Raw genomic sequence first — 20,436 nt, 5'->3', positions numbered from 1 at the left:
TCGGTAGCATAATCAGTGAGCCTCCAATGAAGCGCTGGTGTTCTGTCCCGCTTGCTATTTATCTGTCTTGGTCTGTTGTGGTGGGTGATATCAGTTCCGGTTATTTTTCCCAGAGGTTGGTTAATGGAGTCCTATTTTGAATGCCAGGCCTCTAGGAATTCCCCTGTGTGTCTTTGTTTAGCCTGTCCCAGAATGAATGTAAGGTCCGAGTCATAGAGTCATAGAGATATACAGCATGGAAACAGACCCTTCGGTCCAACCCATCCATGCCGACCAGATATCCCAACCCAATCTAGTCCCACCTGCCAGCACCCGGCCCATATCCCTCCAAACCCTTCCTATTCATATACCCATCCAAATGCCTCTTAAATGTTGCCATTGTACCAGCCTCCACCACATCCTCTGGCATTTCATTCCATACATGTACCACCCTCTGCGTGAAAACGTTGCCCCTTAGGTCTCTTTTATATCTTTCCCCTCATAATTTTGTAAACCTCTATAAGGTCACCCCTCAGCCTCCGATGCTCCAGGGATAACAGCCCCAGACTGTTCAGCCTCTCCCTATAGCTCAAATCCTCCAACCCTGGCAACATCCTTGTACGTCTTTTCTGAACTCTTTCAAGTTTCACAACATCTTTCCAATAGGAAGGAGACCCAGAATTGCACGCAATTTTCCAACAGTGGCCTAACCAAAGTCCTGTACAGCCGCAACATGACCTCCCAACTCCTGTACTCAATACTCTGACCAATAAAGGAAAGCATACCAAATGCTGCCTTCTCTATCCTATTTACCTGCGACTCCACTTTCAAGGAGCTATGAACCTGCACTTCAAGGTCTCTTTGTTCAGCAACACTCCCTAGGACCTTACCATTAAGTCTATAAGTCCTGCTAAGATTTGCTTTCTCAAAATGCAGCATCTCGCATTTATTTTAATTAAACTCCATCTGCAACTTCTCAGTCCATTGGCCCATTTGGTCCAGATCCTGTTGTAATCTGAGGTAATCCTCTTCGCTGTACACTGCACCTCCAATTTTGGTGTCATCTGCAAACTTACTAACTGTACCTCTTACGCTTGCATCCAAATCATTTATGTAAGTGACTAAAAGTAGAGGACCCAGCACCGATTCTTGTGGCACTCCACTGGTCACAGGCCTCCAGTCTGAAAAACAACCCTCTGTCTTCTAACTTTGAGCCAGTTCTGTATCCAATTGGCTAGTTCTCCCTGTATTCTATGAGATCTAACCTTGCTAATCAGTCTCCCATGTGGAACCTTGTCGAACGCCTCGAACTGGTATCCCTCTTTGTCTGTGTTTATGGATACCAATGATAGTTGGTCATGTCTTTTGGTGGCTAGTTGGTGATCACGTATCCTGGTGGCTAGTTTCCTGCCTGTCAGTCCAACGTAATGTTCGTTGCAGTCCTTGCAAGGTATTTTGTATATGACTTTTGTTCTGTGGTTGTTGGTACGGGGTCCTTTAAATTCATCAGGAGCTGTTTCAGTGCAGTGGTAGGTTTGTGGGCCACCATGACGCCTAGGGGCTGAGTAGTCTGGTTGTCATCTCCAAGATGTCTTTAATGTATGGTAGTGTGGCTCAAGTCTCTGGGTGTGTTGTGTCTTCTTGTTTAGGTTTGTTGTACAGGATTCACCGGACTGTGCTCATCAAGTGCCCATTGTTCCTGAATACGTTGTATAGATGTTTTTCCTCAGTTTCTCATAGTTCCTGGGTGCTGCAATGAGTTGTAGCTCATTGAAATAATGTCCTGATGCAGCTCTGTTTGTGGGTGTTGGGATGATTGCTCCTGTAGTTGAGTATCTGGTCTACATGTGTGGCTTTCCTGTTGATGCTGGTCTGCAGCTCTCCATTGGCTTTGCATTCTACCATGATATCTAGGAAGGGGAGTCTGCTGTTGTTCTCTTCCTCTTTGGTGAACTTTACACCAGTCACCCTGTCATACATTAAAGACATCTCAGAGATGAGGACCAGACTACTTGGCCTCTAGGCATCATGGTAGCCCACAAGCCTACCACCACGTTGAAGCAACTCCTGATGAATTTAAAGGACCCTGCACCAACAATCAGCAGAACAAATGTCATATACAAGGACCGCAACAAACATTACATTGGACAGACTGGCAGGAAACTAGCCACCAGGATATATGAACACCAACTAGCCACCAAAGGACATGACTAACTATCACTCGTATCTGTACACACAGACGAAGAGGGACACAAGTTCGACCTGGGACAGGCGAAACAAAGACACGCAAGGGAATTCCTAGAGGCCTGGTATTCAAACCAGAATCCCACTAACAAACATCTAGATTTGGACTCCATTTACCAACCTCTGGGAAAAAGAACCAGAAGTGATATCACCCACCACAACAGACCAAGTCAGATAAATAGCAAGTGTGACAGAGCACTAGTGCTTCAGCGGAGGCTCACTGATGATGTTACCTAGCATGGTGATGAAATGTCTGAGAACAAATCTACTAGCTCAATGTGCAAACTTACAACCTGATCCACAACCTGAGCTACAAATCTTCTCCAAAATCACATCCGTCCTGTACGGTTAAGAAGTAATTTTGACAGCTCCTCAGAATTCTTGTTGCAAGCTTCGTTTGTTTATTGTGACTGCTCCTCACATTACAACTCATTCAAACTCTTTCAGACAATGCTGCAATATATTTTCTTTAATAATCGCTGGAAGGACTGACATTTGACACACAAAAGACCCCTTCAAAAACGCAGGTGCATTGGGACACAGTTTTGTTATTTGGAACTTTAAACAAAAATCATTTAATTGATGTGACAGAAAACCACAAGAATATTCGTTCAGCTCTATGCAGCACTGATGCACAGCAGCAAACGCAAGTGACTTGATATCAGACATGTGGTCAGTGTGATTTCTGGGACTACTATTGATCAGCTTTTCTTAGCACTGTTTCATATGATTGGCCTTCTTTTCCCCTTCTGATTTCTTTTGGCTTTCCAAGCAGATTGCATGGCTGTGATAGGAAGATAAGAGATGGTAAGTGCACCATTAGCTGGTCATGTTGCTTCCACCATTGGGTGTGGGCCAGGCTTGATGGACCAGCTGTTTTTCCTTGCCTGCCAATAAAAAGAAACATTCCTTTTCCTTAAAAATACAACAATGGCTAATTTTTCTCATGCTCTTCCTACAGTTAATGTATAATATCCCCTCAATTCACTTCTGGTCAGCCTCCTATCTTCTGTTTTGCATAAACGTGTGCTCATCCAAAGTTCTGCTGCCCAAATTTCTCTCCACAGTTGCTGCTAGACTACTGAGATTTCCCAGCAATTTCTGCTTTTGTTTGTGTAAGTTATTATACTGCTTATTTGATTAAGGATCCAATGAGTGTTGTATCATTGGAAAAAGGTTTAGTGAAGAATAAAGCAGACAATTGTGAGATCCATAGCTTTACATCTGTAAAGAGCTGCAGACAGAAATTAATGCATCTTTTTTGGAGAGAATAACATTAAAAGAAGACATGAGGCATGGATAGTAGAAGACTTTAGCAGATTACTAAATTTGGAGATTGAACAAAAGAGCAGCACAGTGGCTCAATGGTTAGCACTGCTGCCTCACAGCACACAAGGAGACCAGGTTTGATTCCAGCCTCGAGCGACTGTCTGTGTGGAGTTTGCACATTAGAGTTATAGAGTCATAGAGATGTACAGCATGGAAACAGACCCTTCAGTCCAACCTGTCCATGCCGACCAGATACCCCAACCCAATCTAGTCCTACCTGCTAGCACCCAGCCTATATCCCTCCAAACCTTTCCTAATCATATACCCATCCAAATGCCTCTTAAATGTTGCAATTGTACCAGCCTCTACCACTTCTTCTGGCAAACATCAAAGGCATAACTGTGCAGGTTCTCTCTCTCTCTCTCTCTCTCTCTCTCTCTCCTGCAATGACCTCAGCATGTGCTTCCTTTGTCTGTGTTCTTCTCCCTTTTAAAACTGTTGTTCTCTCTGTGTTTGTGTGGGTTTCCTCCGGGTGCTCCGATTTCCTACCACAGTCCAAAGACATGCAGGTCAGGTGGATTGGCCATGCTAAATTGCTCATTGTGTTCAGGGATGTGTAGGTTAGGTGTATTAGTCAGGGGGAATGGGTCTGGGAGGGATACTCTTTGGAGGGTCAGTATGGACTTGTTGGGCCAAATGGCCTTTTTCTCCACTTTAGGGATTCTATGAACAAACTCAGACACAGTGGGCCGAAGGACCACCTTCTGTACTGTGTTGTTTTATGATTCTGTGAACACGAATGAAACAACAAACAAGATTTGAAATCAGAAGAAATAGAACATTGAACATAGAACATAGAACAGTACAGCACAGAACAGGTCCTTCAGCCCACGATGTTGTGCCGACCACTGATCCTCATGTATGCACCCTCAAATTTCTGTGACCATATGTATGTCGAGGAGTCTCTTAAATGTCCCCAATGACCCTGCCTCCACAACTGCGGCTGGCAACGCATTCCATGTTCTCACAACTCTCTGTGTAAAAAACCCGCCTCTGACATCCCCTCTATACTTTCCTCCAACCAGCTTAAAACTATGACCCCTCATGTTAGTCATTTCTGCCCTGGGAAATAGTCTCTGGCTATTGACTCTATTAATGCCTCTCATTACCTTGTATACCTCAATTAGGTCCCCTTTTCTCCTCCTTTTCTCCAATGAAAAAAATCCGAGCTCAGTCAACCTTTCCTTATAAGATAAGCCCTCCAGTCCAGGCAGCATCCTGGTAAACCTCCTCTGAACCCGCTCCAAAGCATCCACATCTTTCCTATAATAGGGCGACCAGAACTGGATGCGGTATTCCAAGTGCGGTCAATCCAAAGTTTTATAGAGCTGCAACAAGATCTCACGACTCTTAAACTCAATACCCCTGTTAATGAAAGCCAAAACACCATATGCTTTCTTAACAACCCTGTCCACTTGGGTGACCATTTTAAGGGATCTATGTACCTGCACCCCAAGATCCCTCTGTTCCTCCACACTACCAAGAATCCTATCCTTAATCCTGTACTCAGCTTTCAAATTCGACCTTCCAAAATGCATCACCTTGCATTTATCCAGGTTGAACTCCATCTGCCACCTCTCAGCCCATCTCTGCATCCTGTCAATGTCCCGCTGCAGCCTACAACAGCCCTCTATACTGTCAACGTCACCTCCAACCTTTGTGTCATCTGCAAACTTGCTGACCCATCCTTCAATCCCCTCATCCAAGTCATTAATAAAAATTACAAACAATAGAGGCCCAAGGACAGAGCCCTGTGGAACACCACTCACCACAGACTTCCAGGCAGAATATTTTCCTTCTGCTACCACTCGCTGTCTTCTGTTGGCCAGCCAATTCTGTATCCAGACAGCTATGTTCCCCTGAATCCCATTCCTCCTGACCTTCTGAATGGGGAACCTTTTCAAATGCCTTGCTAAAGTCCATATACACCACATCCACAGCTCGACCCTCATCAACTTTTCTAGTCACATCCTCAAAGAACTCGATAAGGTTTGTGAGGCATGACCTGCACCTCACAAAGCCATGTTGACTGCATTTAATCAAGCCTTGCTCTTCCAGATGGTCATAAATCCTATCCCTCAGAATCCTTTCTAACACCTTGCAGACGACAGATGTGAGACTTACTGGTCTGTAATTGCCGGGGATTTCCCTATTTCCTTTCTTGAACAGAGGAATTACATTTGCCTCTCTCCAGTCCTCAGGTATGACTCCAGTGGAGAGCGAGGATGAAAAGATCTTCGCAAGTGGCGAAGCAATTGCATTTCTCGTTTCCCAAAGCAGTCGAGGACAAATCTGATCCGGGCCTGGCGACTTGTCAATCTTAATGTTTGACAAAATTTTCAGCACATCAGCTTCCTCTATCTCTATCCATTTCAGCATCACACCTACTCTTCAAAGATTTCATTCACTACAAAGTTCGTTTCTTTCATAAAGACAGAAGCAAAAAACTCATTTAGGGCTTCCACTACCTCCTCAGACTCCACACACAAATTCCCTATGGTATCCCTGATCGGGCCTACTCTTTCTTTGACCATTCTCTTATTCCTCACATAAGTGTAAATGTTCCATTTCTCACAGATTTATGAAAATGCTGAATATATTAAAATAGTCATGTGTTAAATTAGAATTGAGCCAGCAATTTGCACATTCGCACTTGCTGTTGTCTTTCTCATTTTTATGCAGCAATTTCTGTCATAAGGAAAGAGGTAACCAATCAAATAATCACTTTTGGTGATATTGGTTGAAGGAGTATTAGCTGAGATTATGTGTTCTAATCTCTGATGCGGGATTTGAACACTGTTTATGGGCATACTGCTAGCATTAAATCAATGAGAAAATTTAGATGAGAAAATTGCAGGTATGATGAAAAAGTGCTTTGTAATACCTTGACCAAATATAACTTGACCAAAAATAACTTTGACTCTGGGAGTGCAAACTGCCAGTGTGAACTTATGCAATGAATTAAGCGTTGTTTAACAAATTCTCCAATATAATAGAGTCAGATGTTGACTTGCAGACAATTAAATCACAAAAAACGGATCAAACAATGACATTAAGAAAAGTGGTTACTCTGAAAAGTCTTCCTACTGATGTTACTTCATTTAACATTTCTCATGATTTAACCTAACATTGCAGAGGGTACATTTTCGAAGATACACCTGAAAATAAGGAATCGATTTTAAAATTCACTTTGGCTATGTGACAATTACCGAACTTCAAAAGTTAGTTAGAAATGATTTGAAATGATTTGAGCTGTCTCAATGTGAAAAGACACTATAAATTGTGCTTTGATATTGCTTTTCAAATGGTGCTTTAATACCTCACTCAAGTCACCATTCCTACCACAAGTTATAGATCACAAACCATCTGTACCTAGTGTCTCAGAGCTTAAAATGCTCTCTCCAGATAAATGTTTCAGTTCAAAGTCTCTAGTCTAATTCTGTTGTTGTTAAACATTTTCACAATTCAAGTGAACAAGACGTTCAATTTCCTGCTCTTATGCATTAATTGAGTCGTATTGATAATATAAATTAGTTTCTTAAGCTTGCAGCAACCCTTCTCTCCTTCACGTACCTGAAAGAAGAACTGCTCCTTCTTCCATGACAACTTCTATTACTGTCCTGCTTTGAGAGTCCCCCCAGTGTGTAAAATTGGACAGAATGGCCTCCCTCTATCTTCCATCTCTTGGCCAATTCAGGGAAACCACTTTTGGCTGACTTTCACCCTCACAACAAATGGCTATGGTCCCCGTACAATTCTGAAATCAGGTTTTTTTTTTTGAAACCCAAAATCCTTGTTCTCAATTATGTTCTGGAGCGGGAACATAAATGAAGAAGTGGCGGGGAACGGAAATCATTATTCATCACTGGATGCCAACATTTCACCAGAATTGCAGTGTTTTTAATGTGGAAAAATTTGAATGCTCTGTCCCTTTAAGGGAAACAAAATGACACACAAATATCCAGTCTGTCAGCTGATAATGCAATACAAGACATGCATTTTACACTGTGCCAATGTGAGCGGAAGTGCATTGTGCATTAATGTGTTCAAAGCTCAGTAAAAGCCATGAATAGCTTAAATTATAGCAACACTTCTTAATGTACTGAAGACACCTACCCAGTGTTTCACATATGCTCAGCGGCTGTGTGAAAGGTGTATTGGAGTATCATGTCGAATGCTTCTTATAGTGAGTTCCTTGGGAGAACTGGGTTTGTTGAGGGGTGGAGGAGTGGGTGATGGAAGAAATTTTCCATTTGCTCTGGCATTTTTGTCCCCTAGTAACAGTCTTTGCTGCAGAGTCGCACTGAGTTTAGCAATAAGGAATCTGCTTCTTAAAGCTGCTTTCCATCTGCTACCTCAATGGATATTTTATCACATTTGGCTTATATGGATATCCATCTGGCCATAGCAGATTGGGTCTTTGTGAGTTTATTTAGGACCACCCAGTTTTACGAGCCTAGACATTTATAGTTAGATATCCAGTGACAATGGATTCCAAAGGATTTGTCACTAAAGAGGCACACCTACAAATCCCTTTCAATACCCAATGTTTCTTTATTTCTCAGTGAATGTCATAGCAATTAAACTTGTATTTAGTCTGTCTAAGCCAGACCAGATGTGTGTCAAATCTCCCAATGAACTTGGCAAATAGAGTTCCCCATTTTGTCACTGAAAACATACAGCCAGACAGCTGCCCTGAAGTGAGGGAGGTGGTGGTATAATGGTCACGCCACTGGACGCATCATCCTGAGCCCCAGATAAATGCTCTTGGGGCATATTTTCAAATCCAACCATGGCAGATGATGACATTTGAATTCAATTTAAAAATGCCTGGAATTAAAAAAGTGATTGTCCCACCTGGCTTGCTAATAAAATATTTTAATAATAATATCCAGCCTTCACCTGGTCTGGCGGACAAGTGACTCTAGACCCATAGCAATGTGGTTGACTACTAACTGCCCTTTGGTCAATTAAGGATGGGCAATGAATGCTCACCTCACCCATGTCCCAGGAATGAATTAAACCAAACTGTAGGACAAGATCAGCTTCTTGCTTCATGTATGCATTTCAGGGCACTATGATTGACTCTGTTTTCTTTTGCTGCACTTGTATTGCAATTAATTCTCCTTCCCGAGTCCATGTGTACATGATGCTTGTTCTGCCAGATTGTGAAAGAAGCAAGAACAGGTGCTCCACGATCTGCCTTGTAGGGAGATAATGAAAAGGCATCATCATGATGCCAAGCATTCAGAAGGTGGTTATGGAATTATAGTTATCGCATATTAGAAAATGCATAAGAGATTAAAGCACATTAACCCACCTGCATACATTTACCATCCATGCAAGTAAGTTGTCCTATATGCATACCTTTGCCTCATTCCAATATCTGTTTAATCTCTTTTCCTTCACTCACTTATTCAATCTCCTTTTTTAAATTTTGGCCCAGCTTTTAACTTTAACAATAATCCCAGAAGTGAATTCCACAACCTCACGACTTGCTGTGCTGGATAGGCAAAGCTATCCCATCAGTAAAATTGAGGGTCATTGCTATCTTGTATGGAAATAGGGACTTTGGTTTGGAGGTGGCATGATAAAAGTTGTTTGCTTGTATATTCCTCCAAATAAGTTGGAAACCAACGGTGTAGCTTAGTATTAAGCATCGTTCTTAAAGATGAGTGATAGAAGAAAACAATAATCTGTAATTCCTGAAGCATGTAAGTTATTTTTAAAATCAATAAAGCAAAACAGAGAGAATACATTGATGGCATTTCTTGAAATTGGCAGTGACTAAGAAGTACCAAACTTTTCTCGAGGTGGTTTGTCCCAGAATTCCATCTGATGATACAAAAGGAAATGTAGGTACAGTGCCAGCATGTAGAACAGAATTTAAATGATTGCATGTTCTTCTGGTGCAGACATCAGAAAAGATATAACAGACGTTTTATGTGCTATAATGTTCAGGAGAAAAAGGGAAGCAAAGAATTAGTACTGAATTTCCACTTCATTGCAATTACTTTTTGAGTCTGATTAATGATTTTCTTCTATTCAAAGTTTGGGAGAAGATTTGTAGCTCAGGTGCTAGTTAAACGCCACGACCAGCTATCCCTAGTAGCCACACACGCAGACGACAAGCAACATGAATTCGACTGGGATAACACTACCATTATAGGGCAAGCCAAACAAAGAACAGCCAGGGAATTCCTAGAAGCATGGCACTCATCCACAAACTCCATCAACAAACACATCGACCTGGACCCAATATACCGGCCACTACAGCGGACAGCTGAAACTGACAACCGGAAGCGGCAGGGACAGGCCACTATAAATGCCGTAGGAAACCCCACAGAAGTGCTTCACAGGAGGCTCCCAAGCACTGAGGATGTCACCTAGACAGGGGACGAAACATTTGCAACAAAAATTTCCTGCTCGGTGAACAGAACCACAACAATTTTCTTCTATTCTTCTTCTTAATGTTGTTCAGAGTTTTAAAAGGATGTAATTAGAAGTTAAAAATCATACAACACCAGGTTATAGTCCAACAGGCTTATTTGGAAGCACTAGCTTTCGGAGCACCGCTCCTTCATCAGGTGGTTGTGGAGGTTAAGATCATGCTCACAGAATTTATAACCAAAGGAGTCCAGTGTCATGGAGATGTGAAACAGTAAACAATCTTGATTAAAACTTTCATCTTTTATAATGGGATATGCTGGTTTCTATGTAAATCCCAGAACTTCTTTCAAATTACCTTCTCAAGATAGCTCAGCTTTTTAAAGTTAAAAATCACACAACACCAAGTTATAGTCTGACAGGTTTAATTGGAAGCACTAGCTTTCGGAGCGCCGCTCCTTCATCAGATGGTTGTGGAGGACACAATTGTAAGGCATAGAATTTATAGCAAAAGTTTACAGTGTGATGTAACTGAAATTATACATTGAAAACTACCTTGATTGTTTGTTGAATCTTTCATCTGTTTGAATACCATGATAGTTTCACTTCTTTCATGTGTAAATCACAAGACTGTTTTTTAAAAGTTACATTCTCAGTTAATTGTAACAATTGATGTTAGCTAGACAATATGTTGAAGGGGGCTAACACCCACTATCATGGTATGTGAACAGATGAAAGACTCAACGAGCAATCAAGGTATTTTTCATTGTATCATTTCAGTTACATCACACTGTAAACTTCTGCTATAAATTCTGTGTCTTACAATTGTGTCCTCCACAACTACCTAAACTAGTGCTTCCAATTAAACCTGTCGGACTATAACCTGGTGTTGTGTGATTTTTAACTTTGTGCACCCCAGTCCAACACTGGCATCTCCAAATCATGACAGCTTTTTAAACAATAGGTGTGAAGTCTGTCTGTGTCCCAATGCTGTGCCAGACTAACAAATCCTCTGTTTAGTTTTACAGAGTTTTACATGGATTCATGCAGTTTTTGGGAAAAATAGAATGTAATTCTGCAAAAACATGTTCACCCCATAAGCATATATGTGTGCACATGTAGGAGTGACAGATTGAGTGTGCATGTGAGTATGAGTGCACGTGATAGAGTGTGTGTAAGCTTGGGTAAGTGTGCGCGCCAGTGTGGTAGAGTATGTGTACGAGTGTGTGTGTGTATGTGTAGTGGGGTCACCTATAGTGTGATATGAACCCAAGGTCCATGCCATTCCCATGGGTACCGGACTTCAGCTTCTGCTCAGCCACCCTGTGTTGTTGATTGTCCCAAAGTCCGCCTTAGAGGATGGTCACCGGAGGGTCCCATGGAGGGCCGCTGCCCTGGGCTTGACATGTCTGCTCAAACTGTCAGGAAATATGTGAATGTCAAATTCATCAGCCGCGCCCACAAGGTAGAGAAAAACATCACCCGATCACAACGCTATCCATGGTATCAAAACCAATTGCAACATCGTCATCAAACCAGCAGATAAAGAAGGAGCCATCATCATTCAGAATAGAACAGATTACTGCAAGGAAGTATACCGACAACTGAACAACCTGGAACACTACAGGCAACTACAAGCCAATGCGATCACAAAGCACACCCGTGAAATAAACATGTTGATCAGGGCTTTGGATCCAGTCCTTCAGAGTTTCCTACCTGCCCTCATCCCACGCACTTCTAGCGTAGGCGACTTCTACTGCCTTCTGAAGATACACAAAGCCAACACACCAGGACTTCCCATCGTATCAGGCAATGGGACCCTGTGTGAGAACCTCTCTGGCCACGTCAAAGGTGTCTTGAAACTCATTGTACAGGGGACCCCCAGCTTCTGTCGCGACACTACAGATTTCTTACAGAAACTCAGCCCCATGGACCAGTCGAACCAGGAACATTCCATGTCACAATGGACATTTCAGCACTCTACACCAGCAACCCCACAGTGATGGCATCGTGGTAACAACCTCAGTACTCGACACCAACAACTGTCAATCTCTGAGCACCATCCTACAACTCATCCACTTTATCCTCGTCCACAACATTTTCACCTTTGACAACCAGTTCGTCATCCAGACACATGGAACAGCCATGGGGACCAAATTTGCACCCCAATATACCAACATTTTCATGCACAGGTTTGAATAAGACTTTTTTTTTATGCAGGACTTCCAACCAATACTATATACACCAGATACATTGACGACATTTTCTTCCCCTGGACCCATGGTGAAACATCACTGAAACAACTACACAGTGATATCAATGAGTTTCATCCCACCGTCGGACTTACCATGGACTACTCTTTAGTATCTGTCTCATTCTTGGACACATGCATCTCTATCAAGTATAGGCACCTCAGCACCTCACTGTACCGTAAACCCATGGATAACCTCATGATGCTACACTTCTTGAGCGTCCACCCAAAACATATTAAAACAGCCATCCCCTATGGACAAGCCTTCCGCATACACAGGATCTGTTTGGATGAGGAAGAATGTGACGGACACTTGAAAGTGCTTAAGGATGCCCTCATAAGAACAGGGTATGATACTCAACTCATTGGCCGCCAGTTCCGATGTGCCACAGCAAGAAACTGTAATGACTTCCTCAGGAGGCAGACAAAGGCTGCAACAGGCAAGTTATCCTTCATTGTCCACTACTTCCTGAGAGCCAAATGACTACGCCATGTTCTTCGCAGCTTGCAACACATTATCGATGAGGATGAGCACCTTGCCAAGACTTTGCTGCGCCTCCACTTCTAGGCTTTAAACAACCACCAAACCTTTAATAGATCATGATTCATAGCAAACTGCCTGGCTTTCAGGACAACAACACCATACTACCCTGCCACAGCAGCCACTGCAAGATGTGTCAGGTTATCGACACGGGTGACACCATTTTACGTGGGGACACCTTCCACCATTTATGTGGCAAGTACTCATGTGACTCGGCAACATGATCTATCTCATACGCTGCAGGCAAGGATGCCCTGAGGCATGGTACATTGGTGAGACTGAGCAGAGGCTACGGTAGCAGATGAATGGACACCATGCAGGATGTTCCCTCCCAGTTGGGGGGCACTTCAGCAGTCTGAGACATTCAACCTCAGACCTTCAGGTGACCATCCTCCAAGGCGGACTTCAGGACAGGCAACAACACAGAGTGGCCGAGCAGAAGCTGTTAGAAAAGTTCAGTACCCATGGCAATGGCCTCAACCAGACCTTGGGTTCATGTCACACTACAGGTGACCCCACTGCGCGCACACACCCACACATACCCACACACATGCAGACCCTCCTTCACACACAAGCTATCACTCATATGCACCCACATGCACTCTCCGCACTCACACCAACACATGCACCCTCTCACACTTACCCCATCACACTCACAAACACTTAACCAAGCTTACACACACACATACACTCTATCATGTACACTCACGCCCACATGTACACACTCACACACACACTCAATCTATCGCTCCTACATGTGCACACATATAAGCTAATGGGGTGAATTTGTTTTTGCAGAATTACATTCTATTTTTCCCAAAAACTGTATGAATTCATGAAAACTCTGTAAAACTCTGTTTGTCAGTCTGGCATAGCATCGGGACTCAGACAGACTTCCTACCTATTGTTTAAAAAGCTGAACGACCTTGAGAATGTAATTTAAAAGAAGTACTGGGATTTACATATCAAAGAACAGAAATCAGCATATCCAATTTTAAAAGATGAAAGTTTTAATCTAAGATTGTTTCCTGTATCACATCTCCATGACACTGGACTCCTTTGGCTATAAATTCTGTGAGCATGATCTTAACCTTCACAATGAAGGAGCAGCACTCCGAAAGCTAGTGCTTCCAAATAAATCTGTTGGATTATAACCTGGTGCTGTGTGATTTTTAACTTTGTCCACCCCAGTCCAACACTGGCATCTCCAAGTAATTAGAAGTAAAAGACAAGACACAGTCACTTTTCTTTGATGTAAACTTCCAAACACATGACTTGTCCAACCTGGATGGACAGGGACTAAATTTCCCACCTAGCTATATACATATTGACATAGAACTGTTCCACCATGCCTTATTGTTGGTGTTGAAAAATGTGGTGCTGGAAAAACACAGCAGGCCAGGCAGCATCCCAGGAGCAGGAGAATTGACGTTTCGGGCATAAGAAGAAGGGCTTATGCCCGAAACGTCGATTCTCCTGATCCTCGGATGCTGCCTGGCCTGCTGTGTTTTTCCAGCACCACGTTTTTCAACTCTGGTACTCCAGCACCTGCAGTCCTCACTTTCTCCTTATTGTTGGTGTGTCAAAAACCTGGAACTGCCTTCCTGTCATCTCGCTCGGTGTGCATGTACCACACAGGCTGCCGTGGTTCAAGAACACAGTTTAACACCATCTTCTCAAGGACATTCAGTGTGGGTAATAAATGGTGGTCTGGCTGGTGATTCCCACATCCCGTGAATGAATAAAAACAAAATGATACACACCATTTGACATTGTAATTAACAAAATAATTGCCTGTTTGACATTCTGTGAAACTGTCCTTATTATAGTTCTGACCCCTTCAATTGATAATAATGCATTTCCTGGAAAAATTGGATCATGCTGATTAAATGCAATTTAAATTGTTGTGCTGTCTTTTTGCTCTATAATCATCAAGTGCCTATTGCATGCCAACACATGTAATGAAGCACTGAAAACAGATGGCCTGCTCTGACCTCTTAACGGGTTACTTGCTAATATAAAATGAGCTGTCAGATGTGAGCAAGCTGTTGTCAATATTCAGCTGAGAAGTGGCTTATTAAGTAGTACACTGAAGCTTCCAATGTGTGGGCCTCAAAGCCAGGCAGTCCAGTCAGGATGCTCTTACCTTGTTCCTAAACTGGCATGAGAATGAATCCCGTGGGATCCTGTTCTGCCACGGTTGAGCTTGTGGAGAGGGGGAGGGTGGGGATACTTGGATTGGCGAAATTTTGAATGGCCCAATTTCTCTTTAAACCTGATGCATCAGAAGTTTAATTGCACAACATCAAGTTACTTTACTTGTAGTTTGTTTTAAAATTTATTCTAACTCGTGCAGACATTTGTTGCTTATCTATAGTTGCCTTTAAGCTGAAAGTTTTAGAAGGTCTTTCCAGGAGGCAGTTAATCCAGTGTGGAGTCATGTGTGTAGGCCTTCCAGATCAGAATGACAAGTTTTCTTTCCTAAAAGGACGTCTGTGAACCAGATAGGTTTTCACAGCAATTGATAATAACTGTGTGGTCACCATTATTTGTTTTAAATTATAGACTGTATTAATGGACTCCAAATTCCATCAATAACCCTAATGGGATGTGAACCCATACCCTCATAGCATTTACCTGGGCCGTTGGATTACCAATTCAGTGACAATACCGTGTCCACCTGAATATTTCAAAGCCTGGTTGGAGACCGATACATTTTAACGATTTGGCCTCAAGCCTCATGCCAATAGGAATAAAGTAAATTTAATGGTCCATTCAGAAGAAGAGTCACTGGATTGGAAAAGTTAACTCTGTTTTCTCTCCACAGATGCTACCAGACCAGCTGAGTTGTTCCAGCAATTTCTATTTTCAATTCTGATTTCCAGCATCCACAGTTATTCTGGTTGTTTTTGTTTGGCAGTAAAGTTTAACCTTCCTTAAATATGATGCAATAATGGAAAATAAGACAGTATGTTAAGAACTGAAACCATGTGGGTGATTTGAAATGGGGTTACAGTTATACATTTTTCTGCTTTCCCTTCCCTTTGACTTTAATTTTTTTTTCTGGCCAGTGACAAACATTGCCCTTCCTCCTGTTTATATATATATATATTTTTTTCTTTTTTTTTAGGCAAACACCCGGGTGGCCAGTGACAAACACTGCCCTTCACATCAAATCTCCTGGTTATATATTTTTTTCTTTTTTTTTAAATTTAATCCCCACACTACCACCTAAGTGCGGTAGTGCTTATTTTTTTCCCCAGCACCCATGGTGTGTGTGTGCAGGTGTGAGACACAGTGAGAGACACAAAGTGCACCAATCTTTATTCAATTTCCACCACCAGGAAGATAGGAAAACACCCTTTGACTTTAATTTGTTTTTTTTTGTGAATCCCTATTTTTTTTTTTATTTATTTTTTTACAGACCCAGCAAGCCCCCGCCCAATACTCCTGTTTTTTTTTTTTTTTTAACCCCCACACTACCACCTAAGTGCAGTAGTGCTTATTTTTTGCCCCAGCACCCATGGTGTGTGTGTGCAGGTGTGAGACACAGTGAAAGACACAAAGTGCACCAATCTTTATTCAATTTCCACCACCAGGAAGATAGGAAAACACCCTTTGACTTTAAATGAATAAATCTCCATTACATTATTGGCCACAGATAATTGACCCACAACAGGTGTAATTGTTAGTGCTCAATACAGCTCAAATTCATTTACTCATTAAAAAGTAGTAACCAAATTGCAGGAATGTCTTTGGTTGTCCACATCCATTATTTTTTGCTGTATTTACAAGATCAGACTGTGGGATTTGGATTTATGTTCAGGGCGCTTTAATCAAGACACCATCCCATTTCGAGTTTTGGAGGGTTACAGCACGGAAACAGGCCCTTCAGCCCAACTTGTCCATGCCACCCAGTTTTCCCAATTTATCGAGTCCCATTTGCTTTCATTTAGTTCAAATCCCTAAGTACCTATCCCATCCACGTACCTGTCCAAACATTTCTTCAATGAAAAAATTGTATTCGCCTCCACCACTACTGCTGGCAGCCTGTTCCAGACACTCGCCACCCCCTTGTGAAAGAAATTACCCCTCAAGACCCTTTCAATCTCTCCCCCTCAAACTATGTCCTATAGTTTGAGACTCCCCTACTATGGGGAGTAAAGTTATGGATTCTGAGATTACTTTATAGCTACCCTGTCTTTGAAGGATCAATTGAAGTATCAGATCTTGCCTCTTTATATGAAGCAACTTCAACTGCCCATCCCTGACATTCGCTGGTTTTATTTCGTGGGCGTCTGTTATGGGTGGACCTCACTAACCTGTTTTTGGTCCCACTCTGCCCATCCACCGCTGCCAATAAATGAACGACCTGCACACTTCCCTTTGTAATGTTTGCTTGTTCATTGAACGAAGCCCTTGCTACCTACAATCAATGCCGGGAAGCTATGTGCGTGCCTCATATTGGGTGAAAATTGTTGAAATCTGAAATTAATGAATATTGAATTTTATAAATATTCGTAGATTTAAAGTGATTGATTTGATTTGAAGTAATAGCTTCAAAAAGAAATATTCACAATGTTGACACATCTTGGTCTGCTGGTCTTTTGCTGCTTATTGATGTCTTAAATGTTTGATTTGAACAGTTAGTCTCTTAAAACACTGAAGTGATTAGGTTAGATTCCCTACTATGTGAAAACAGGCCCTTTGGCCCAACAAGTTCACACTGGCCTTCTGGAGAGTAACCCACCCAGTCCCATTTCCCTCTGACTAATGCATCTAACACTACGGGGCAATTTAGCACATCTTTGGACTGTGAGAGGAAGCCAGAGCAAACCCACACAGACACGAGGAGAATAGACAGTCGCCTGAGGCTGGAATTGAACTTGGGACCCTGGTGCTATGAGGCAGCAGTGCTAACCACTGAGCCACCATGCCACCCCCAAGTTAAGGAGTAATCTCATTGATAGTGTATTTATGAGAGAGTTTTTTTTTCATTCATTCACTTATCCCCTGCATCAGTTATTTCTAACAGCTGCAAGGTGTTTGAACTTATATGAAAAGATGTGCTGAGGTATCTTCATCGTTGTTGTTATTTGATGGTCTCTCTCTCTTTCTCTGTGTTCTGTCTGTAGCCGCCCGAGCTGAGCCAATCCTTTACACTGCTCTTCCTCCACACAAGCAGGAGGAGGTAGAGCAGCTGCTGAATAATTCTGAGGAGGATGCTGAATGGTGTAACCTTGCTGGTTTGCTGGGGTATAATGATGAACATATAGACACTTTCAAACAGGAAGAACACCCAGTGCGTGCCCTCCTCTCCGACTGGGCAGCCAAGGACTCTGCCACCACGGACGCACTTTGCACTGCCCTACGGAAACTGAAAAGGGATGACATCGTCGAAACCCTCAACAGTGAACCCACAGCCACGTCCGCCGTGTGAGAGTGAATGAGTCAGCAACAGCCTTAATTCTCCTGACTGTTCCTTTTGAAATTGGAAACAAAAGAGTGGATTTTATAGAACGTCTGAAGGAAAAGGGTGTTCAGTCCTATGCTTAAGAACACCCTTATGTGCACTGATGCATAACTTTCAGTATTGTCCTGCCTTCTCCCCTTTACAAAGTGACTGTGTGCCGCAGAAGCAGAAAGCGCTTTCATGTTATAATGTCAAATTTTGTCTTTTCTGTAACCACTAGAGGAAAAAAAAACAAACGCCACGCATACGTTTTCAAATGGGCCAAGTTTTATTAAACCTGAGTGCTAACTAAGCCATATGTGTAAATGTCAAAGCATGGACATTGTATGTTGTGCTTCAGCACTCTTTACTGAACAGAAAAGTATGTTATAAGTCTTGTATATTGTTAGCAGCCCCCTCCGCATGTATCCAAATAGAGTTTGTGTAACTAATTCTAGCGTAGTCCAAAATACTAGAGATGTTCTGGCTAATCCTTAACCGAGTGTGTTTGTGTGTCTTTTCACTGTGAGGTCTCTGAAACCTTAGACATATTAATTTTATCTGAAAAGGCAATGCAACATGACTTTGGAATTTTTAACAATATCTAACTGCTTGTGATTCCGTACCAAGAACGGAAATGGCCAGGACAATTTTAATCCCAGTGTTAATAAGGCACGGGACATCTTTGCAATGTGGTTCAATTGTGAAGAGAAATGATAGTAATCAAAACTACTAGAGTTGGGGGACCCAACTTGATGGCTAGAGAGGACAATGTGATTTTATTATTACAAAATTGGCCCACTCATTCCTTGAAACCTTTCGGCTGTTTCTACAAAAGGTAGAACTGAAACAGATGGGAATATTTTTTTCATTCCAAGGTCAGATACAATGTTAATTTCTAAGTAATTTGTATTTTCTGAATATGAATCTGTAATTAAAATTTCTGAAAGATTAAGTAGGTTTAGCACTTGACAGAATTAGTGACTGTTCCTGATTCTAGGCCAATAGAAGGCTCATGACCAACATCGCTTTTCATTAAGGAACAATGTTTACTTTTGTGTTGTTATTTTAAAGTAGTTGAGAAATGCCAGTGTGGCTATCCCTGTGAGTGTGTAAGCTATTGTGCATCACTTAGATATTAATAAGTTGCTTCGTCACTTTTGCCAATGCACCGTTTTAATATTCAAACCATATATAGCTGTAAAATGTGAGGCCTGTGACCAAAAGTGGATTTTATTAGTATTTGGGTGTACTTGGACATTAGTATTCAGAATCAAGCTCACAGGGCTTTCATTGTAAATTCAGTGCCTAATGGAGACCCAAGTCTTCATGGAGATATCCTTTGGAATAAGGAAACCAACTGCTCTCGTTAGTTTGTGTGGCCTATGTGTAACTTCAGTCTCCTAGTCAATGTGCCCCTGACATGACCTAAAGGCCATTCAGTTGTATCAGAAATCTTCTCAGGGCAACTAAGGATAGGCAGGAAATGTTGGGCTTAGAGATTATGTCCCTATCTTGAGAGATTTTGAATCTGTGATGTATCTAGGTTGGAGGAGAATTTTTCAATCTATGCTTGTGTGAGAGCGTTGGACTCTTTCACTGGCTGAACATTCGTCTTTGGTTATACTTGGGAAAGCCACATGTGGCAGGATGCAAAGCTATAGTTGAGAGACACCATTAAGCTACCAGATTCTTTTAGAAGAATCCTAGAAGCGAAAAGTGTGTACAGATGTCAGGGAACCAAATGCAGGTTAAAAGGTGTTAATGTTGACTGCTAAAAAGAGCTGCACCTTTTCTGGAAACATTCTTAATTTCTGCAAATTAGTTGTTAAATATTTCATGCCAAGTCTCCATTGCCATGTTAAAAAAATGTATGATTTTCTTTAGATTGCTGAATGTCAAATCTTTTACTAATTAATAAAGTTAACAGTATTATAAAGCTAGTTTATTGGAATTTTTATTACAGAAATAAATTGACACCCTGTGTAAAATCAAGTTTTTATTTTGCTCAAATATTCTCTTTTATTCATTTTTCTTCTGTCAGTGTAGTTCTGTGGTGAGGCTTGTCGCTCATAAAATAACTCCTCAGAGGCCAGTATTCTGTCACCTCGTCACCCTTAATGGACACACAGTCAGCATTTATGGAATTCCAGAAGATCATTTCTTCAGTCTGTCAGACACTGGAGGAATGCTGAACTGACGTGCAAAGGTTGTTGTCCATGGAAAGGACAAAGCAGGACATTATCAGTGGTA

At 41.9% G+C, this 20,436-nt stretch overlaps 1 protein-coding gene across 1 annotated transcript in view; it reads left to right on the top strand.

The window, feature by feature from the left end:
* LOC122539962 (tumor necrosis factor receptor superfamily member 16-like) overlaps positions 1–20,178 on the top strand; it is a 182,791-nt gene extending 162,613 nt beyond the window's left edge. Inside the window, exon 6 of the mRNA XM_087977886.1 lies at positions 17,867–20,178. Coding sequence (XP_087834012.1) covers positions 17,867–18,171 — 305 coding nt within the window. The 3' untranslated portion in view covers positions 18,172–20,178. The remainder of the gene's footprint in view (positions 1–17,866) is intronic.
* The last annotated feature ends 258 nt before the right edge of the window (positions 20,179–20,436 follow it).

The sequence above is a fragment of the Chiloscyllium plagiosum genome, unplaced genomic scaffold (genome assembly GCF_037043375.1).
Source record: "Chiloscyllium plagiosum isolate Xiang-an unplaced genomic scaffold, Cpla_swu_hap1 HiC_scaffold_32, whole genome shotgun sequence".
Classification (NCBI taxonomy): Eukaryota; Metazoa; Chordata; class Chondrichthyes; order Orectolobiformes; family Hemiscylliidae; genus Chiloscyllium; species Chiloscyllium plagiosum.
This window is presented reverse-complemented; position numbering and strand designations above follow the sequence as displayed.